General features: G+C 39.3%; 1 protein-coding gene across 3 annotated transcripts in view; it reads left to right on the forward strand.

Annotated features, from left to right (window-relative positions):
* Positions 1-24,036, forward strand: part of COMMD10 (COMM domain containing 10) — a 239,654-nt gene that overhangs the window by 12,147 nt on the left and 203,471 nt on the right. For all 3 annotated transcript variants that reach the window (XM_006158389.3, XM_027775664.1, XM_014591533.1), the window contains one exon: positions 21,775-21,885. In XM_006158389.3, coding sequence (XP_006158451.1) covers positions 21,775-21,885 — 111 coding nt within the window. The remainder of the gene's footprint in view (positions 1-21,774; positions 21,886-24,036) is intronic.

A 24,036-nucleotide genomic window follows, 5' to 3' on the forward strand; every position in this document is an offset into this window, starting at 1 on the left:
TCACAGGGGGAGGGCAAGGTAACTGGTGCATAGTAGCCAAGGCGCTGGCTGACTGTGGCTCAAGGTCTGGACCTGGTGGCATGAAAATCACGCTGGTTGCATGTGCCTGTGTGCCCCAAATCTCCAGGAGGCTGTAGGAGAAGGGACTGCATCATGGCCAGTCTCTGCCCCCCACCCCCAGCCCTGGTTCAGGACTTGAACCTCTTAATTGGGATCTAGTTGCCTTAACCACCATGCCACTGCCTGGCTCCTGCCTTGGTGTATTTGACCTGTTTAGTTTTTAGCTCCCTAGAGGCGGGGTTTTTTTGCTGCTGTATTTTTACTACTTTAATGTCACTTAGGAGGTAGTAGATTCTTAGTAAATAGTTATTGAGTGAATACATGCGCAATATCCCTGCTTTACAAATTGTGCTGTTTTAAAGTTCAGTCAAATCAGTGTTCTTGAAAAGACGACTATTTCGGTGGAGAAGAAAACAGTAAAGAGAGGAAGGTGTGAAATGTATTTTCTAGTGTTCTTTTCATTTTGGTAGTATTTTAAGTCTTTTTGTGGTTCATTTATGTTATGCCTTGAATTTTGCTGGAATCCTAGATGTTAGGCATCTAAACTTTTTTCTTCAAAGTGGCAAATACAGAAAGAATTGCTTTAGTTTGAAACTGATGGAAATTTTTTTCAGGGAAAAGAGGTGATGGACTTAGCTGTTGATGCAGCAATCAATTTAAAAAGCTTTAGATCTAAGAGAACCCTTAATCAGTCTTATTTGAAACAGAAATGTATTCTGTACTTCATAAGTAATTGGCTGAAAACAGAGCCATTAACAAATTGAATAAAGATTTTGCTAATGCCAGGGAACTGTGCTGTTAGCAAAATCACTCTTATGTCATAGTGTTCAAAGATGTGCACTTGCTAAATAGAGCTGATGTACTCTTCTGAGTGTTGCCAATTGTGAGGACATTGTTTAAATGACATTTCAATGTCCTCAAACTTGTGCTACTATATTCATATTTACTGGGATGCAGCGGCGGCAAACAACTCCAAAGGATCATTCACTCGTGTTCCCCTCAACTCCCTCCATCTTGGATATGAAGAGCAATCTCACAGTTAGGTACTTAGGCCAGATCTCTGGGTCAAGTCTGCACTTTTCTGGATTTCTTTTTCTTTCTGGCTTCCTCTTTTAGTCACATATGGTACTCTCATCTCATTTCCACAACTTCTTAATTTTACAGTATGTTAGGACTCAGTTCCTGGGCCTCTTTTTTTGTCTATGTGCACTTCTATGGTGATCTTGCCGAGGCCTAGACTTTAGTTACATTCCTTGTGTCTACATCTGTGCCTCCGTGTAGCCCGGGCTGCGTATTCGGTAACTACAGGGGATGTCTAGTAAGGAATTCACACTGAGCATTAGGAGAATATACTGAGCTTTGGATCATTCTCCTTAAAACTCTTTCTTGTTGTTTTTCCATCTTAGTTGATAGTAACTCTAGTTTTATTTTTAAAATAGTTTTTATTTGCACAAACCAAAGGGCTTTGTAGTTTTTCCCGATACTGTGTTTCTGTCACATTTCATATCCAGTTTGTCAGCAAATCCTGATGGTTCTACTCTCAAAGCAGTGTATTGAAAAAATTCCATTTCTTGTCCTTCCTCTTTTATCTGCCCCTGGGTCAGACTGGCATTATTTTTCTGCTGGGCTGTGGTGGCCACTTCCTGGCCGACATCTGTTTCTCCCCTTGCCCTTTAGTTTATTTCATCACAGTAGGCAGATTTTGTCAAGACCTAAGTTAGATGAAGTCACTTTTCTGCTCAGAATGCTCTGGTGCCGTCTCATCCTACTAATGAACTGCAATTCTTCCTCGGTACAATTCCTGTAGGGTCTTAAAGGCCTTTCCGCCTGTCTCGAACCACTTTGCCTTTGCTCAGTCTGCCCTGGCTCTCCACCCACCTCCTCGTCCTCAGACCGACAGGATTCAAGCTTTGACTCGCTCTTCCCTCCGACTAACGTCTCAGCCAGATAGCCACCGTTGGCTCTCTTATCTTCGTCGGGTTTATATCCAGTTGTTGCCTTCTCAGCGAGGCCTTTTCTGGCCATTTTCTTTAAAATTACAAGCCGTTATTACTTTTTATCAGACCTCGCTGTTTTTATTTTCCTCCCAGGACCTTGGTACCCCATTCCAGTGTTTACTTATCTTTTTTTTTTTTTCTGGAGAGGTTTTCACTATAGGGCGCGTGCGCTCACCAGAAAGACAGAGAGGGACAGAGAGACAGAAAGCGAGAAATCACCCCCCAAGGAGGATGGCCACACCACAATTCCTTCTCCTCCATTCTCCTCTCGGGACCTTGGGCACGCACACACACGCGCCTGGCGTGAGCTTAAGCCACCAGGTCTGGGAGTCAAACCGCGGTCGACTACATGGGAGTCCAGCGACATAGCCATTACGCTAACTGCTGGTCCCCAGTGTTTACTTATCTTTAATGTCTCTGTGGACTTACTTGAATGTCAGCTTCATGAAGGTAGGTGTTTGTGTTTATTTGTTTATTTTTTCACTGCTATACTCTCAAGCCTAAATAGTAGCTGGGACAAGTTACGTACTTAGTGAATGCTTTTGGAGTGAATTTATAGAACAGGCATAGTGCTGAGTAAGCAGTGCCGGGGAGTTTTGGTACCCAACAGTGAGAGAAGATACGGTGCCCAGGACAGGGCGCTGCTGACTGTGATGGACAGCAGTGCACCCTGGAGCGGGCAGGGTGAAAGCAGCTTCTGAGCTGTGTGCAGGGTGTAGACAGGCCTGTGACTTTACCCTGACCGACTTTAACATCTGTTTTCTCACAGTCTTCAGTCCCTCGAAGGATAGGGTAGCACCTTTATCCCAGTAACTCCCTTTCTCCCACAGGCGAGGTGAGGTCAAGGCCTCAGACTGAGAGCAAGCGTTTTTATAGAGGCGGTTCTTAACTTAGGTGGTAATACTTATTTTTGTATGTTCTCTGTCAGTCCTACCAATACCCTGTTGTGTGCCGAATGCAGACGTCCATTCATTAGCTGACTAATGGACCTTCTAAAATACGGCACTGTCTACTTACTTCAGTGAAAACGTTAGCTTTGGCAGCGTTGCCAACTGTATGCTGCAGTGATGAGTGATACGGCGTTTATATCATTTTGCCATTGTTATTAAAAACCTAAAGACAACTAGGATGAAAGGCTGATTCTACTGGTAAAAAGTTTTAGTTTCGTAAACTTAATATAATTTACAGAAGATGAGGAGTCATTAGTATGTCAGAAACTCTAGGCTTTATCTCAAGTTGAATATTTGTTGCTCTAAGGCCAATGTATATGTACATTTATAATATTTAAGAAAACCACATATATGAGGGGACTTCAGAAAGCTAATGGAAAAATGAAATGAAAGTACATGCTTTTAGAACCCACAGTTGGCATAATGGCTACATTGCTGGACTCCCATGTAGCGGACTGTGGTTCAAGTCCCAGTCCCGGTGGCTTAAACTCATGCTGGGCGTGCATGTGCGCGTGCCCGAGATCCCGAGAGGAGGATGGAGGAGAAGGGATTGTGGCGTGGCCATCCCCCCGGGGGTAGATTTCTCGCTTTCTGTCTCTCTGTCTCTCTCTGTCTTTCTGGCATGCGCACGCCCCCTATGGTAAAAACCTCTTCAAAAAAAAAAAAAAAAAGTACCAGCTTTTGGTGCAGAAAGGTTTTTTAAGGTGTTTTTAAAATGGGCATTTTCCATGAGTTTTTTAAGACACCTCTCCCTCCCACTTGTGAAATGCTGGAAATTGAAACTTTGCCTTAATGACATGGTATACTTTGTTTTTAACCCTCTGCGTGGTCAGTGGTAAAACTTCATTTATTTTTTTGTTTTTGATTTTTAGAGATTCTTCTGGTTGAGAATCTATTACATACAAAAGTAGGGAACTACCTGAATTTCTTCTCTTAAATTACTTGGCAGTTTAATCACCATTAATATTTTGGTTGAAAATGTGTTTTTCACTTCTGAAGAACTAGATTTCTTACATTCTTACTTTGTAAGTTGAGCACTGTCAGCCTAAATATGGAAACTATAATTTGGGATCTCCTAGAGGCCTTCAAGTGACAGACGTTTAAAACTTACTCATTTGATTAATGAACCTATTTTAGGGAACCAGCAGTTAGCGTAATGGCTATGTCACTGGACTCCCACATAGTCGACCGCAGTTCGTGTCCCGGACCCGGTAGATTAAAACTCATGCCGGGCACGTGTGCGTGCGTGCCCAAGATCCCGAGAGGAGAATGGAGAAGAAGGGATTGCGGCGTGACCATCCCCTCTGGGGGCTGATTTCTCGCTTTCTGTCTCCATGTCTTTCTCTGTCTGTCTGGCGAGCACACGCACCCTATAGCGAAAACCTCTCCAAAAAAAAAAATTATTTTAGCTGATTGTGAGTACCTGCTTCATATCCTATAGCATTTTCATTCCAAAGAAAATAAGGTAGGAAATCGAGATTTGGGGATCAGCAGATAGTATAATGGTTGATGTCACTGGACTCCTGTGTAGTCTACTATAGTTTGAGTCCCGGGCCCAGTGGCTTAAAACTCATTCCAGGTGTTGACATGCCCAAAACCCTGAGAGGAGAATGAAGGAGAAGGGATTGTGGTGTGGCCATCCCCACCGGGGGATGATCTGCTACTTATTGTCTCCCTGTCTCTTTGGCACACACACGTACCCTATAGCAAAACTCTCTTAAAAAAAAAAAAAAAAAAAAAGCCGAGATGTGAATTATTGTGCTGCAGCGTTAGGCTCTGATGTACGGGCTGTTATTTCCAGTGACTGTGTGCCTGCCTCGGTGGTCTCATCGTGGCTCCTTCGGCAGATGCATTTCCTGAGGAAACAATCTCCATCCAGTATGATGGAAAGAATGGAAGCTTCTCTATTTTAGATAAATGTAAAGCTACTTTGAATCAATTATTTTGAACAGATTTAATCATATACATACATACATATGTGCACACACGTGTTATTGAGAAATCATAAATGTGACATTTTGTAGATTCATAGGTTTGAATTTTCTGAACTTTTAAAATCTTTGAATTGATATTGTTCACCAAATTTGGGATATTTTCTGCCATTATTTTCTATAATACTTTTCTCCTTCACTATTTTTTTTTTCCTGAGACTAGAATTTCCCTACCTTTAAAACTTCAAAAATTGTCTTAAAATTTCCTGTAGTTTCATGTATTTTTTAAAAAGAATTATTTTATTTATTATTATTGTTTTTTAATTTGACCAGAGTGAGAATGGGGAAGTTAGAAAGCAAGCCACCAGGTCTGGGACTCAAACCATGGTTGCCCATGTGGGAGTCCAGTGCCTTAACCACCATGGCACCTGCCAGTCCCCTCCATGTAATTTTCTTCTTTTTAACTTTTTCTCCTATTTCACTGAAGGGCTTCTTTTTACCTATTTTCAGGTTTACTGAGACTTTCCTCTGTCACCCAATTCTGTTGTTAAATTCACCTGGCAATTTTTTTTTCTTAAAGGATTATTTAACCTTATTTATTTATTTTGATTTGACCAGAGAGAGACAGAGTGAGAGAGAGAAAGTGAGAAAGCAAGCTGCCCAGTCTCGGACTCAAACTGCAATTGGCCATATGAGAGTCCAGTGCCCTTAATTAACCACCATGCCACCTGCCAACCCCTTACCTGAAAAATTTTATAGTCCTGATATTAGATCTTTTTAATTCTAAAATGTTTACTTTTTATGATTTTTTTCTTACTGCTGATGTTTTCAGTCTTTGGTTGCTTTATGAAGATGAAGAAAAATTCACTTGAATGGACATAATTTCAATAGTTGCTTTATAATCTTTGTCTGAAAAATTTCAATAGGTTTTCGGTTTTGTTGATGATATTCATCATTTGTTGATTATATTTTCTCTTGAGACTGGATCACATTTGCCTGCCTCTTATATTGCAGTAATTTTTAATTATATTTGCAACAATATAAATATTATGTACTTGATTTTGTTACTTTGTTCTAATGTTTTAGTTTTAGGGCAGTTAACTTGGTGTTGCTCAAACTGCAAACTGCCATTCCTTTAATAGGTAATGACTTAAATCTCAGTTCAGTACTTTAATCATAGGTGCAGAAGTTTTCTATTTGCCCCTTGTATTTCTTTTTTTGAGGGGAGAGAGGTTTTTTGCTGTAGGGCACGTGCGCCTGCCAGAAAGACAGAGACAGAGAGACAGAAAGCACCCCCCCAGGGGGAATGGCCATGCCACAATCCCTTCTCCTCCATTTTCCTCTTGGGATCTTGGGCACGCACGCATATGCGCCCGGCGTGTGGTTAAGCCATCGGGTCTGGGACTCGAACTGCGGTCGACTACATGGGAGTCTGCCACATAGCCATTACGCTAACTGCGGGTCCTGCCCCTTGTATTTCTAATTCAGGTGTAATCCAGAAGTTTGGGCTGAGTTTAAACAGAGAACTAAAGGGTTCCTTTAACTGTATCTTGCCGACAGCCCTGGTTGTCCTAGGCTCCTTTCCTTGTTCCTTCACCCAGAAACATAGTAGGGCTCCTAGTTATCCCCCCAGCACTGCCTCAACGCCTGAGACTGCCCTGGCAAAGCTCGCACATGCGTAACTTGTTCCGACATCTTACATTATGTTTAAGTTTTCCAAAATCTATGTGCTGTTGTTCTGCATACAGTCCTCAGATAGTGTGTGTGTATTTTGTTGAGAGTTTATAGATACTATTAGTGAAAATACTGTTTTTTTATAGGTGCACACTCCTTGATACCGCAACACAGTGTTTTTAAGTTGAGAATTTTCTGCTAATTAGTAGATTGTATAGGAGTCAATGAGGTCAAGAAAAGCGGTTAAGAAACAATTTGTGGGGGCCAGCAGGTGGGTAGTGGTTAAGGTGCTGGACTCCCCCATGGCTGACTGCAGTTCGAGTACTGGACCTGGTGGTTTGAAATACCTACGCGTTTGTATGTGCGTGCCCAAAATCCTGAGAGGAGAATGGAGGAGAAGGGAATGCAGTGTCTGTCCCCTCTGGGGGGTGGCTTCTCACTCTCTCTCTGGTGAGCACATGCACCCTGTAGTAAAAAAAATCTCTCTTAATTTTTTTTTTTTTGTCATAGGGCGGGTGCCACCATGCCCTTTTTTTTTTTTTTTTTTTTTTTTTTTTTTTTTTTGTGGAACAAGTATTTAGCTAACAGGTCTTAAAAATAGGTATGTTGGGGGAACCAGCAGTTAGCGTAATGGCTATGTCGCTGGACTCCCACGTAGTCGACCGCGGTTCGTGTCCCGGACCCGGTGGCTTAAAACTCACGCCGGGCGCGTGTGCGTGCGTGCCCAAGATCCCGAGAGGAGAATGGAGGAGAAGGGATTGCGGCGTGACCATCCCCCCTGGGGGGTGATTTCTCGCTTTCTGTCTCTATGTCTCTCTCTGTCTGTCTGGCGAGCGCACGCGCCCTACAGTGAAAATCTCTCAAAAAAAAAAAAATAGGTATGTTGGGACCAGCAGGTGGCGTAATGGTTACGTTGCTGGACGCTCACGTAGGTGACTGCACACGCATACATACCCTGCGTGATTTTTAAGCCACTGGGTCCAGGACTCAAACCACATGTGGCCATGTGAGAGTCCAGTGCCTTTACCACCATGCCACCTGCTGGCCCCATATATATTCCTCCTTTAAGTTTGTTTATTTCTTCTGTGAATGAGTGAGCAAGAGAGAGAGAGCGCGCAAACATTTCCAATAGAATTGCAATGCCACAGTCTGCCTCCACTTCAGCCAGCTCCAGGTCCTCAGCATGTGCATGCCAGCTGTCCCTAGGAAGTCTCCAGGTATGAACCTGGGACCTTCCCATGGGGTTCACAGTTTACTGATGCACCACAGTCCAGCCCCAGGAACCCACGTATATTCTGTACCCAATTCACCAGTTGCTCACATTTGTTCTACGGTTTAAATCTGTGAAATGCGATACTAAGAGTACCTGTCTCACAGCTCTGTTGGCTTTGTCTCCTGTTGGGTTGTTGGAAAAGTCATGATGTCTTTCTGCAACAGATGGCACTAGTTCTTTTTTTTTTTGGAGAGGTTTTTGCTATAGGGTGCGTGTGCTCCCCAGACAGACAGAGACAGAGAGACAGAAAGCGAGAAATCACCCCCCAGGGGGGGATGGCCACACTGCAATCCCTTCTCCTCTATTCTCCCCTCGGGATCTTGGGCACGCACGCACACACGCCCAGCATGAGTTTTAAGCCACCGGGTCTGGGACGCGAACCACGGTCTACTACATGGGAGTCCAGCAACATAGCCATTACACTAACTGCTTGTCCCCCCCTCCCCCCGTCACTAGTTCATTTTTGAAAGTACTCGTCATTCGCATCTGTGTTATTGTTATGCCATTTGACAGTTCTAGCTTCATTCTAAAAAAATGAGGCAATTCAGTTGAGTTTTGGATATTTTACAAGTTGAAGATGGAAGACCAAAGTCTGCATTTTGGTCGTATTTTACTGTTTTATGTCTGTAAAGGGAAGATCGCGTGTCAAGCTTATGAACAGTTGTATAAAGTTTGAGGTAAGAATGCTCTGCAAGAACGCCAGTGCCAACGATGGTTCATGAAATTCTGTGCTGGTGATTTTGGTCTCAGTTACGCACTTTGGTGAGGGAGGCCCAAGGTCGATAACAAGATAAACGCATTGATTGAGTCAAACCGACGTGACAGGACGTGAAAGATTGCAGAAACGGTGAACATCCATGGTTCAAGCATTCATGGCCACCTGAAGAAGCTGGGATACTTAAGCAAGCTCGATGTTTGGGTTCCTCCTGAACAAAAAGAAGTCCATTTGATGGCACGTAGAAACATCTGGATATGCTCAGTAAACGTGAGGAAACTATCCTTTTGTGAAGCGACTGGTAACTGGTGATGAGAATTGGACTGTTTTATAGCAATGTGGTACACAAAGGGTCTTGGTCCCGACATGATGATTCGCCTGAAACATCGAAAGCAGACATTCATCAGAGGAAGGTTATGCTCTCAGAGTGGTGGAATTTTAAAGGTGTCGTGTTTTTTGAGCTCCTACAAGGAACCGCACAATAGAATTGAATGTATACTGTGTGCAGTTGTACAGTTTGAACAAATCCACTACCCAGAAATGTCCAGAGCTCATGAATTGTCAAGGAGTTGTGTTCCATCACGACAGTGTGAGACCACACACATCTGATCACCTATCAGGAATGATTAGAGCTTGAATGGGATGTGTTACCACACCCACCATACGACCTTGCCCTTGTGACTTCAGACTTCCACTTGTTTTGCTCTTCAAAACTTGTGTGGCATACTGTTCAATTCAGATGAGGCTGTAAATCAGTGCCTTGTTCAGGTTTTTTGCCAATAAAGACACGTCCTTCTATGAATGAGGAATTATGAAGCTCATTGAAAGATAGCAAAAGGTTATTGAACAAAATGGCAATATATCATTGATTTATGTTTGTTCTTTATATAAATAAATGACCTTTGAGGAACATAGGAAAAATACATCATAACTTTTTGGAGTACCCAGTAGTTTCACTGAAAAGAGTTTTTTGTTTTTCTACTGCTTTATGTACCTTTAAAGTCTTCTTTTAATAATCCTAGTTATCCTTGCTGTCTTCCCTCTTCATTTAAGGTTTCCCACTATTGGTTAATTTCTGTGAATCATTTTTTTGAGAGAGACAGAGACAGAGTCAGAGAGTGAGAAGAGAAGTACACCTCCAGTGGAGTCTTGACACCGAGCTCCACTCCGACCTCAGTGAGTCTCAGCTCATGGACATGCATGCACCTGGCGTGTGCAGGAGGTCTCTGGATGCAAGTCTGGACCCTCCCAATGTGGGCCAGCTTCAGAGTCACATCTTATCATTGAGCCACTGTCCAGCCTGTCTGTGAAATTGTGTGGATGTTCATATGTGCATATATCCACCTATGAGCTTAGTGATTTTATTTACTTTTTAAATTACTCTGTAAAGTGGGCATGAAATAAATATTTTTTAATCACAAAATTCAATAGGAAAGGGTTTGGAAATTAAGAGAGACAACCTACAAACACTTTTTTAGTGATGGCTCTTTTTTAAAAAAATCTTTTTTTTTTTTTTTTTTTTTTGGAAAGGTTTTCGCTATAGGGTATGTGCACTCACCAGACCAGACGGAGAGACAGAAAGTGAGAAATCACCCCCCAGGGGGGATGGTCACGCCGCATTCCCTTCTCCTCCATTCTCCTCTCAGGATCTTGGGCATGCACGCACACGCGCCCGGTGTGAGTTTTAAGCCACCGGGTCTGGGACGTGAACCGCAGTCAACTACGTGGGAGTCCAGCCACATAGCCATTTACACTAACTGCTGGTCCTGTGATGGCTCTTTTAAAAATGATCTTTCCTTGTTCATACTTTGATTCATTTAATTTAAATTCAAGGAATACATTCAGAGTGTCTACTCTCTTTTGGATGTTGTCCTAGATATCCTTCATATAGTGCTGAGAAAAAAGACAACAACATTCTGTTCTTAAGAAGCTTAGAATAATAGGTGAGAGCCACCAAACAAGTAAATATTAAGTATATTATGATAGGTGGTGAAAAGCATTAAGATAAGGCAGAGTAGGTAGTGACACAGATTATTTATTTGTGTTCTTTTATCTAGAGACTGAGAATACAATTTGTAGATTTGTTGTTTCTGCTTCTCTATCTTATAGACATTTGTTATATATAACATTCCATTGTTAGTCAGAACGAGTCTCTGATTTATAGCCTCATTTGAATTGAACAATATACCACATAAGAAACTCTAATCTAGGGGTTCTTAACTTAGTTAGACTTGGGGAGTGGGTAGTGAATGCCTTCGAAAATTGGATATGATTATAAATGTGCATGCATTTTTCTGAGATAATATTCTATACCTTTTATTCAGTTATCAAAATGGTCTATGACCAAAATATTTAAACAGTGACTCTAATTTGTAATTTCTTCTAGCCACATGGCTAAGTAGTTTTGTGAATTAGTAACAGAGCTTTGGTTAACATGACGTTTGTGTTGTTGACCATTTTGTACCTCTCCCCCCAATTTGAATTTTTTAAAAAATTAGAGCTGTCTCCTTTTGTCAAATGGCCTGTTGTTGCTTTTAATAATTTCCTATAATATTATATATATAACCTTATGAATATAAAAATTCAAAATGTATATTTTTTGTTTATAATTTAAAAATCATAATACTTGATAGTGTCTTGCATTGATGATATGGATTCAGAGTAGTAGTTTCAAAAAGGCAATATATAATATGAGCAAAGAAGGATAACTTACAGCTATATTATAACTATCGCATGTATTTCAGAGAGAATAGAAAGATTGGAATGAACACTGAATTGGAGAAATGGAAACAGGAGATGCCACTTACTAAATGTGTGATAGCATTTAATCCTTTATAACAACTTAGTGAGGTAGATATTACCTCCATTTTGCAGATGAGAAAACTGAGACTTAGAGAGATGATTATGTAACTTGCCTGAGGCCAATTAGTGTGGTACTCCACAGCACAGTTTTTTAACTGCTACTTAGAAAACCAAGTGAAGCCTGAAGCCTCCTGAAGCCTCCTGCCAGTGTAGAGCTGGAAGACAGAGCTGAGTCAACCCTGGCACCTCCAACTTAATCCTGTGGTTTCAAAGTTAGAAGGTAGGCAGGGTTTTCCTTTCTTGTCCTAACTTTTCCCTGTCCTTCCCTTACACAGGACAGAGGGATAGCAGGCCTTTTAATTAGCCGCTTTTCACCTGAAACCTCCTGCCCAGTCTAGGGTCCTGGAGGCAGAGTCGATTCAGTTTGCACACCATGCTTCACTATTTCCCTCCCACCCAACCTTACTTTCTCACTTTGCTGCTCAGTCCCCACCCACACAGGGACTTAGCAGGTGTACGTTTATAGGAGCTGAACATCTGAATGCCGTGATGCTCTGGAGGAGTCCTCTTACCCCACTGAACCCACGAGTAAAAAGGGAGAAACTCCTTTTCATAAATCTGAACCTAAGACTCTTGCTGTGGCTAGAGTCACAGTAAAAGAGAGAAACAAACCACAGTAGAAGAGAGAAACTAGCATAGAACTGATTCACAGCAAAAGGAAGCTCATGAGCACAAAGCTACAGAAACTTCCTTCAAATAATTAGCAAGAAACAAATATACCACTAAATAACTGAAAAATGCAGAAGAGCTGCCTGATTTTTGCCCATGTGAAAACCTGGAAATATGTGCCCAATAAGGGGACACAATAACTTTTTTCCAACTATGAAAAAAAAAAAAAACCCCAGGAAATCACCGAATTGTCAGGAGAGAATTGAGTATTTATTGTAACTAAGCTTAATGAGATGCAAAAGTAAACAGACAACAACTCTAGTAGATGAGGAAATCATTCCTTGACTTAAAGGAGGAACTCCATAGACAGACAAGACCAAAAAAGAGTCAAACAGGACTTCTAGAGATGAAGACTGTCATAAAATAAATCAAAATCTGCTTCAACAGTATTAATGCCAGATTAGACCGTGCAGAAGATAGGATCCTAGATCTCAAAGGCAAAGTCTCAGGACCAGCAGTTAGCATAATGGCTATGTCGCTGGACTCCCATGTAGTTGACCACAGTTCAAGTCCTGGACCCGGTGGCTTAAACTCACGCCGGGTTCATGTGCATGCGTGCCCAAGATCCCAAGAGAATGGAGGAGAAGGGATTGCAGCGTGGCCATCCCCCCTGGGGGGGTGGTTTCTTGCTGGGGTGGTTTCTTTCTGTCAGGTGAGTGCATCCCTCCTATAGCAAAAAACTCCAAAAAAAAAAAAAAGCAAAGTCTCTGAGTTAGACAAAACCACCAAAAGGATGAAAAAAAAAAGCTTTAAAAAAAATGAGGATAACATACAAGACATATTAGATACCATTAAACACTCTATTATCCAAATAATTAGTATTCTAGAAGGTGAAGGATCTGATAAGGCATAGCAAAATCTAATCCATGAGATACAGAAAACTTTCCAAACCTAGAGAAACATTCATACATCAGACACAGGAAATACAAAGGACACCAAGTAGAATGAACATAAGAATGGCATCTTATAGCCAGAGTGGTCCAAGTCAAAGACAAAGACAACATTCTAAAAATGACAGAAGAGAAACGTCAAGTTGCTTACAAAGGTTATGACTAACATAAGACTTCAACTGAAACAATGCAAGCAACGAAGGAATGGGCAAATATATTCAAAACACTGAAAGAAAGACAGTTTCAACCAAGAATACTATACCAAGGAAGATTATCCTTCAAATAGGAAGAAATAATAAAAATCATTCTCAGATAAACAAAACCTGAAAGAATTTACCAATATTAGACTGGCTCTTCAAGAAGTACTAAAGGGAGTACTGAATCAGGAAAACTAAAGACAAACAGAAATGAAAAAACAAAAACAAAAACCAAAAACCCCACAAAATAAAAGAAAATGGCTTACAAAATAACAAGGATAATTCCACAAATATCTATAGTAACGTTGAATGTTAATGGATTAATTTCTCCAATTAAAAGACAGATTGGCTGAATGGATAAAGAAAAAATAAAAACAGGAGCCTTCTCTAGATGTTGCTTGCAAGAAATGCACTTCACAGATGAAGACATACATACACTGAAGGTGAAAGGCTAGAAAAAGTTATTCCATGCACATGGAAGTCAAAAGGGTGGATACTGATATCAGACAAAAAAGATAAAAATTGTAAGAAAAGACAAAGAATGACATTACACAGTACCAAAAGGGCAAATCCACCAAGATGTACGTTTGTAAATATCTATGCTCCCAATATTAGAGCACCCAAATAGGTGAAAGACGGCTAGATCTAAAGGAAGAGATAGACTGCAACACAGTAGTCATTGGAGATTTTAGCATTCTCTGGACAGATCATCTAGACAAAAAATAATCAGATACAGGATCTAAATGGCACCATAAATCAAATGAACCTGACAGACAGCTATAAACCTTTTCAAGGGATAACCATAAAGTACATTTTTTTTTTGGAGAGGTTTTCTTTTGCTATAGAGCGCGTGTGCTCGCCAGACAGACAGAGAGAGACAGACAGAAAGCGAGAAATCACCTCCCAGAGGGGATGGTCACGCCGCAATCCCTTCTCCATTCTCCTCTCTGGATCTTGGGCACACACGCACACGTGCCCGGCGTGAGTTTTAAGCCACCAGGTCCAGGACGTGAACCATGGTCGACTACGTGGGAGTCCAGCGACATAGCCATTACGCTAACTGCTGGTTCCCAAGTACATGTTTTTAATAAACCCACATGGAACTTTTTTAAAGACTGACCACATGATAGGGCACAAAACAAGCATTTACAAATTTAAAGTATAGAAATGATTGGATCATTGGAAAAGGCATGACGTACTTTTCTGTTTTTGTATGCAAAAATGTGTCAGGACTTTTCTGATGACCCTATAAATCCAGCATCTTCCCTGACCAGAATGGAATTAAACAGGAAATTAATGTCAGAAAGAACCCTCGAATATAAACAAAGATGTGGAATCTTAATAACCTACCCCTGAATGACTTCACAACCACTGAAGAAATTAAGATTAAAAATTAAAAAATCACTGAAACCAATGATGAGCACATGGGTTTTGATAACCTATGGGACACGGCAAAAGCAGTCACAGAGGGATGTTTCTTGTAGCAGCTAGAGCCTACAAGCAAAAAGGAAGATGACAGATAATGTAATGACACATCTCAGGGAAATGGAAAACAATAACAGCAATCCCCCATAAAAATACCAGGAGAAAAGAAATAATAAAGATTCAAGCAGAAATAAATAGAGAATAAAAAAACTATACCAAAGATAAAGTAAACCAGAAGCCGGTTCTTTGAGAAAATAAACAAAATTGACACACTGTTAGCTATATTAATCAAGAACAGAGAAAGGAACCAGATAAAATCAGCAATAAAATAGGTGGTATTACAAAACACATAACAGGAATACAAAAGATCATGAGAGAGCACTATAGGCATTTATACAGCAACAAACGAGAAAACCTAGATGAGATGGACACATTTCTGGACACATATAAATGACTAAGATTCATCCCGGAAGAAATAGCCCTAATAGACCAATAACAAGCAATGAGACTGAATTAATAACAGTCTCCCAACAAAGAGGAAACTAGGTCCCTTCTGTTGGTTTCACTTCTGGATTCTAAAAAACTTTTAAAGCAGTACTAATCCTGATTCTCCTCAAACTATTTCTAAAGATCCAGAAGGAGGGGATCCTCCAAAATCCATTCTATGACGCCTCCATCACCCTTATCTCCAAGAAAGAAAATGACAAAACAACAATGACACAAGAAAACTAGACCAATATCCTTGATGACTACAAATGCAAAAATCTTCAATATGATACTAGCAAACCATAGTCAATAGCACATTAAAAAGATTGAAATATTCACTTTGTAAGCTAAATAACCTGATTGACTGTATAAAAGAAAATGAAATTAAAAAATAGTAAAAATTAAATTAAAAATAAAAGATTATACACCATGACCAAGTAAGCTTTATTCTAGGGATGCAAGGGTGGTTCTACATACGTTAAACAATAAATGTAGTACATCACATTAACAGAAGAAAAGATAAAAACTATATGATCATATCAGTTGATGCAGAAAAAACACTTGGTAAGATACAACATCCCTTCATGATTAAGATTCCCTGCAAAATTGGCTTAGAAGGGGCATTCCTCAACACAATAAAAGCCATATATGACAAACCCATAGCGAACATCATACTGAATGGGGAAAAACCACTAAAATCTGGAACAAGAGAAGGCAGCCCATTTTCTTCCCTCGTTTTCAGCATGGTACTGGAAGTTTCGGCCAATGCAATCAGGCAAGAGACTGAAATAAAAGGCATTCAAATATGAAAAGAAGAAATGAAATTATCTCTATTTGCAGATGATAAGATTATATATTTAGAAAATCTCAAAGAATCCACACACAACAAACTGAAGTCCTGGAAGTGATAAATGGGTAAAGTGGCAGGATTCAAAATCAATATACAAAAATTTATAGCATTTTTATACACCAACAATGAACAAACAGGTAGAACTGAAGAATGCAATCCCATTTATAGTAGCCACCAAAAATATAAGATACCTAGGAATAAACCTAACCAACTGAGTTAAAGACATCTATAAGGAAAACTATGAAAAACTAAAAAGAAATTGAAAGTGATACAAAAAAGTAGAAAGACATCCCATGTTCCCAGATTGGAAGAGTTAATAGAGTCAAAATGTCAGTCCTACCCATATTAATCTTCAATTTCAGTGCAATTCCAATCGAACTGCCAGAAATATTCCTCACAGAGATAGGAAAAAAAAAATAACAACGTGTCCAGAATCATAAAAGACTCCATGTTGTCAAAGTAATACTGTATGAAAAGAATAAAGTAGAAAGCATTTCACTTCTTGATCTTAAATTATATTACAAAGCTGTGATAATCAAAACAGCATTGTATTCGCACAAAGACAGGCAGGTAGACCAATGGAACAGAATTGAGAACCCAGAAATAAACTCCCAAACATAAAGCCAAATGACTTTTGACAAAATGCACAAGACAATCCAGTGGGGAAAAGAAAATCTCTTAAGCAAATGGTGCTGGAAAAACTGGGTATTCACTTGTAGAAAAATGACCTTGGACCCCATCTCTTGTTATTAACAAAAATCAACTCAAACTGGGCCAAGGATCTAAACATAAAATGTTGAACTATAAAACTGCTGGTGGAAAACACAGGGGAAACTCTTGGGAACATTGGAATAGGCAAAGACCCAAAGCACAGGCAATAATTCAAAGATAGACAAGTCAGACTACATCAGGCTAAAAAGCTGCATGGCAAAAGAAACAATAACTAGGCTGACTCCCTCAGAATAGGAGAATATATTTGCAAACTATGCCTCAGGTAAGGGACTGATAACCAGGATGTACAGAGAACTCAAGCACCATACTTGAAAAAAAAATCTGATCAAACGATGGGCAAAGGAGCCAAATAGATAACTCTCTAAGGAAAACATAAGAACACCCAAAAAAGCATATGAAAAAATACTCAATGTCTCTTGATAAGGAAAATGCAAATCAGAACCACCATGAGATACCACTTAACCTCATTCAGAATGGCTTAGATTTAAAAAAAAAAAGATAAGTGCTGGTTAGGCTCCAGTGAAAAGGGGACTCTCCTACACTGTTGGTGGGAATGTAAATTAGTACAACTTTTGTGGAGAACACTATGGAAGGTCCTCATAAGGCTATAGGTAGAATTAGCATACCACCCAGTAATTCTTTTAGGTTTCTACCCGAAAGACAGAAAAACACTTAGTCTGAAAAACACTTGCACACCTATGTTTATTGCAGCATTATTTACAATTGCTAGGGCATGGAATCAACCCACATGTCCAAGAATGGACAAGTGGATTGAAAAAATGTGATATATGTACTCTATAGAATGCTACTCAGCTATAAATCCTGACATTGTTGTATAATAGACAAATTTAATGCTAAGTGGAGCAATCTAGACTATGAAAGACACGCATTGTATGTCCCTGCTGAGAATATACCAGATGTTCACACTCTGCAGGAGAAATTTAATGATTGGAAGGTAATATAGCAGTGACACCAACTGTAAATACTAGGTGGTAGGAGGGAGGGGATCAGGAAAAAAAACATACAAAACATTGAATAGACACAAAAATAAGTTGTTAGTTGTTGATAATGTACATGTGGTAATGTCTTTGACTTGACTAATATGCACTATATTCATGCTGGGAAAAAACATGTTGTACACTGTAAATATGTACAGTGATTAATGTAAATGAAAAAAATAAAATTTGAAAATTTAAAAAGAAAACCATGTGAAAGCTATAGGGTAGTGTGTACTCATAAGAAGTACTTCTGGACATACTTTGGTCTATAGATAGAAAATTCATGTGTTTGCGCACACACGTGCCTATGTAAAGAACCAACTAAATGTCACTTGATAGATTGCAGTCTCACTTTCAACAAAGCCATATCCAAGTGGAAGGAAATACAACTTATTTTTATTTTTTATTACTTTTTTGGAGAGGTTTTTGCTATAGGGTACGTGCACTCACCAGAAAGACAAACAGAAAGCGAGAAATCATCCCCCAGGGGGATGGCCACACTGCAATCCCTTCTCCTTCATTCTCCTCTCGGGATCTTGGACATGCATGCACATGTGCCCGGCGTGAGTTTAAGCCACCGGGTCTGGGACTTGAACCATGGTTCACCACATGGGAGTCCAGTGACATAGCCATTACACCAACTGCTGGTCCCAATACAGCTTCTTTTCTTGTCCTTTCAGATACTCATTTTCACGTAAATATTCCTCCTTGAAAGCTGTATGTTTATGCAATTACTTACTGAAGAAGTCTTTTAATGTTGACTCTTTCAGGGGCTGTTTAGGTCACAGGGATGTAAAAGTGAGTCAGTCTTCAGCCTTTTTCTACTGGAGATTAAAGTCTACTTTGAGGGGATAGACATATAGGCTAATTATTGCAGTATACTGATTGTTAATGTTTGTTAAGGATAGGAATGCTGAGAAATAATAGCAGGTGGCAAACTATACAGGGAAGGGAAAGGAGAAACCACAGTGGAGCTGTGTGTTTCTTGGAACAAAAGAATAGGCATGAAACAGCATAGTGTATCCTGGGAATTACGTTTGGTTCAGTGTGGCTAGATTATAATCAGTAATGTGTGTGAAATGCAACAGTGGCAGGGTATCACATACTGAGGGACTTGGAACCAGGCTTAGAGCTTAAGAGTGTGTTTTATTTTGTGGATAATAATGAACTGTTAGATTATTTCATTCATTTACTTAATTATCATTATAATCTTTTTTATATTACATTGAATCACATATAACTTTATAGTGTACACAATCTTTTTCCAGAAGGAATACCATGCATATCAGTCAATACAGAGACATTAAAATACCCATTTCATGGGAACCAGCAGTTAGCGTAATGGCTATGTTGCTGGACTCCCACGTAGTCGACCATGGTTCACGTCCTGGACCCGGTGGCTTAAAACTCACGTCGGGCGCGTGTGCGTGTGTGCCCAAGGTCCCGAGAGGAGAATGGAGGAGAAGGGATTTCAGTGTGACCTTCCCCCCTTGGGGGGGTGATTTCTCACTTTCTGTCTCTATGTCTCTCTCTGTCTGTCTGGTGAGCGCACGCGCCCTATAGCGTAAACCTCTCCAAAAAAAAGAAAAATCCCCATTTCATCATCCAATAGCTTTTCATTTTTTCTCCGATTGTTATTATTATTCCAATTATTTTTTAAACAGTCAATCGCTATTTCTCATTTTGCTTGTAAAAAGACTTTACTCATCATGAAATACTTCTCAGACCAAGCCAATTGAGAATACTATACATGTCATCATCAACAGGTCATAAGCCATATCTATGTCCCACTAATGTCATGCCTCTCTATTTGTTCTCTTGCTATCTTTATACTCTTCTCTTCTTCCACCCCATTCCACACTGTCTTATGCTCGTTAACTATTTTCACTGCTCTTACGTCCTCCAATATTTCGATCTCTACCATAGAGTGCGGATAGTCGGTATATATTGAGTGGATACATACAGTATCTTTCTTTCATATCTTGGCTTACTTCACTCAGCCATAGATCCTCCATATGCGACCACTTTCTGAACCACTTTGTTAGATTATTTAAGAAGGAACATGGAATGATGGGTTGGGAATAGTTAGGTGGCAGGTCTCCCAGTTAGAGGACTGTTGTGATAAAATGAGCAGAGATGGGTAATGAGGGCGTGAGCTGGGTCATGGATTTTGGAAAGTATTTTTAAAAAATTTGAAAGATACCAAAGAAGCATTAGGTGACCAAAATGCCATAGTATTTGTTGATGTTTGCAGTTTTGAAAATACTAAATGTGCATTTTTTTATTTGATGTTACCAGTAACTCAGAAAAGTAAGTAGTTTAGTAGATGTTACTTTGATTTTGTATGAGGAAATTGAGATTTTTGAAAGAATGTCAGTTAGCCAGAGTCACATACTGAGTAATAGCTTAGGTGTGAACCGGCGCGTGAGCTTCACATCCAATTCTCGTTTTCATTCTCCCACACAACCTCTACACAGAGCTTAAGCATGCATTAACTAATGCCAAAGTCTGACCACAGTGGGGGTGTGTTTTAATTTATCCACTTAACATTCATCTTCATCAGTTATGTTAAATGCCGAGGATAGTAATAGGATTAGTTAAATAAGATCAATACGGCATCCTATGGGTTCCTATGAATACTTACAAGGTGCTTTTCAGTTAAGACATGATGTGTCAAAATGCTTTTGGATATATGAGAGCAATTGTGACATTATTCTAGTTTTATTGGAGGGCTTATTACATGTGACCATTGTAAATGGTGGTGGGCTGGTATTAGATTGTTCTTACTGTAGTCAGTGTTAAAGATCAGTACATCAAGGATCCTTAACAGTCACCATTAAATTGATTTTTACTTACTGTGTATTATGGATTAGTCTCTACCACATCTTCCCTCCTTGTCTGCCGAACCTCTAAAAGGCTTAGTGCCAGCAAGAATAGGACTGCCTCTATTTTCTCATCACATCCTCTCTCGAATAGGTAATACTTTGACTGCTCTCTTCCCAACTTGGCTTTGAGTCACTGCTGTGATTCTAGCTGTTGAGCAGTCTTTCAAGTTAAGTAATTGGTATTCTGGTCAAGTTAAATTTTTTCTGAGGCTACCATTCTTACCCAGTATAGCTAAGGTAGTTTCACTAAATCTGTTATTAGGATCATGTTGTCAGAGGCATATGACAGTTGCATTTCCCAACATTTCTCTAAATATTGATGCTTGAGATAAACAGGCTATCAAACTGCAACCATATATTCATACTTCCGACATTGGAGGAACCATACACTGTCAAATTCAATAAAGCCATGTTTGTACTGCATAGTATATAAAAGAAAATGAAATTGCTGTACTTTGTCTTTACTGTTTTTGTCTTACCTGATTAACTTTTCTGTTGTGTTATTAATAAGTTAAAAAAGTGTTCTAATTAGTTTCTGTCATATCTGGGAAGCATAGTAGGTTAGTACTTCAGAAAGTCTGAAAGTCTCTTGGGTAACATCTGCTGACTGTAGGTATCAATTCGTTCCCTGGCTCTATTCCATTCCCACTAACTGTGTCTAAATGTGTGAGCCTCTTACCATCTGGGTATTTCATTTTTTCTCTAAATTTATAAATTAAATTTAAAAAAGTCTTACCTATATTGGTACCTAATGAAGAAATTTTTGAAATATAATGGGAAGTCATTAAAGTGCTTTCATCACTTTATGCTATTTACCATTAATAATTGATATTCATCACTATTTAGAATTCATTGATTTAAAATAATGATATCTTATAATAGTAGCATGCTATTTTAAAAACCGTTGGCTCTTTTACTATACTTTAGTGTTCAGTCTTACAATTTTTATTTTTAGAATAGAGTGTATTTAAAGATCACTTTTACTGTTAAATATGACAGGCATGGCAAGAGGCCAATCTTACTGAGTCCAAAGGAAGAATTTGCAGATTAAAGGAGCCCTGGAACTGACTTTCCATGAAGTCCAGCTCTCCATGTATTCCTGCTTAGTGGAACTTTGCTTAAATTTGATTGTTTTCTTCCTTCTGTGTCATCTGATTCCAATCTGCACTTGTCTTTTAAGCTTGAGACGGTTGGATGGCAGCTTAATCTTCAGATGGCTCACTCAGCTCAAGCAAAACTCAAATCTCCTCAAGCTGTGTTACAATTGGGAGTGAGCAATGAAGATTCAAAGGTAAGGAATGATAACCTATTGAGATGACTTATTTTGCTTGCCAGGTCTTATTCTTCATTGTTAACACAACTTTGCTCTCTGGTATTACTGGGTTATTGGAAAAGTCATGAGGTATGTTTTTTTTTTTTTTTTTGAAGAGGTTTTTGCTATAGGGCGCGTGAGACAGAGAGAGACTGAGAGACAGAAAGCGAGAAATCACCCCCCAGGGGGATGGCCATGCCGAAATCCCTTCTCCTCCATTCTCCTCTTGGGATCTTGGACATGCACGTACACGTGCCCGGTGTGAATTTTAAGCCACCGGGTCCGGGACGCGAACTGCAGTTGACTACGTGGGAGTCTAGCGACATAGCCATTATGCTAACTGCTGGTCCCATGAGGTATATTTTTCTATGCAAAAATACATCATAACTTTTTCAGTGACTCAATAAAATTTGAATATAATTCACTTAAAATTACACAAAGATTTATAAATTAATGGATCTTTATTTGTGATAGATTTTGATATGAGATTTAAGTATCACTTTTTTATTTGTGTGTCTGAAAGAATAGTTTCTCTTGCAAGGTAGCTTTCTTACAAGATCATTTCATATTGTCTTTTAAATTCTACAGTAAAAAAAAATTGGAGACTGTGTAAAGTCATGATTTTAATGTTTCAGATACTTGTATTTCATGTTTTAAGTTGCATACATTTGGTAGAGAGAATGTTCTTTGTGGTACAGCCAACGCCTGGAATATAGTGATGCTCTGAATTGTGTTTCTGTGTATGTAATACGTGTGTGTGTGTTTAAATCTGAGCTCTTGCAAAGTGAAATTTGGGATTATGTTTATACTGTACGATATTTCTCAGTTAGCATTAATTTCAGAACAACTTGAACATGATTATCAAAGATCAGAAAGTTGCTATGAAATAAGTTTTTCTTACTATGGCACATAGAGAAGTGTGGATTTCAGATATAATTAGAGGTATTTATCATATATTGTAATTGATTAACTTTTTCAGATAAAAAAGAAGGATCAACTTTTTTTCCTTAAAAGATGAACTTCATCTCTCTCTCTTCTTTTTAGAAGTTTTGGCCATAGGGCACATGTGCTCACCAGAGAGAGAGACAGACAGAGATAGTGAGAGGGAAAATGAGAAATCATCCTCCATGGAATGTCTCTCTTTCATAACCTGACTTGCTTCACTCAGCAATAAATCTTCCATATTTGTCCACTTTCTATCCAATGCCACGGTCTTGATTTTTGTGGCTGAATAGTATTTCATAGAGTATATGTGCCACACTTTTTTAGTCCATTCATCTGTTTGTGGATATTTGAGTTGGTTCCATGTCTTAGCTATGCTTTAAGCATCATGACTTCAGGAATGCTTGACTTTGGGAAGCTTAAGTCCTCGTTCCTTTATTACATCTTCCAAATATTCCTATGTATATAACTGACTTCTTTCTCCATATTGTGTCTCTCCTTGGCATTGTGTGGATTTGGCTCCTCTTTCTTGTATCTCCTTAAGCATCCCCATGGGGGATGGCCATGCTGCAGTCCCTTTTCCTCTGTTCTCCTGGGATTTGGGGCACACATGTACATGCTCGCAGTGTGATTTTATTTATTTATTTTTTACCTTATTAAAATACTGAGTTTATTTCACGTGTATATTTTTGTCTCCCCCCCATTTCCATGTCTGACTACCACTACTACTGTGTCCTATCATAACATTCCATACATACTTAAAACCAAGCAAAGGGTGGAGTTCCATCTTTAAAAACTAAGCAGGCATTTTGGACAACACATTCTTGGCAATAGAACCTGAACAACATTATCAAACACGGTTAGAGAAAGTTCTCACTCTGCATTATGAAAAGGACAGCCAGATATCGATTGTTACAGAAATAAAATAAGACGGAAAATTTTAACAAACTGTTTAAACTATTTTCTTAAAGAGACTTCCTCCACTGCTAGAGATCTTGAATAGCCTCCTGATCAATCATCTGGAAGCAAATCTTGACATAATTGATAAACTTGGCTTCCACTTTGGGAAGAGAACCACCTTTTTCTATACTTGCTTGCATTTTTGCTTTAATGTCTTCTACAGAACTAGGTCCTTTTGGTGCTTTAGGTGTTTTTTCCTGTTTTTTGAATGATTCTTGACCTTTTGAT

The sequence above is a fragment of the Tupaia chinensis genome, unplaced genomic scaffold, assembly GCF_000334495.1.
Source record: "Tupaia chinensis unplaced genomic scaffold, TupChi_1.0 Scaffold000591_1, whole genome shotgun sequence".
Classification (NCBI taxonomy): Eukaryota; Metazoa; Chordata; class Mammalia; order Scandentia; family Tupaiidae; genus Tupaia; species Tupaia belangeri.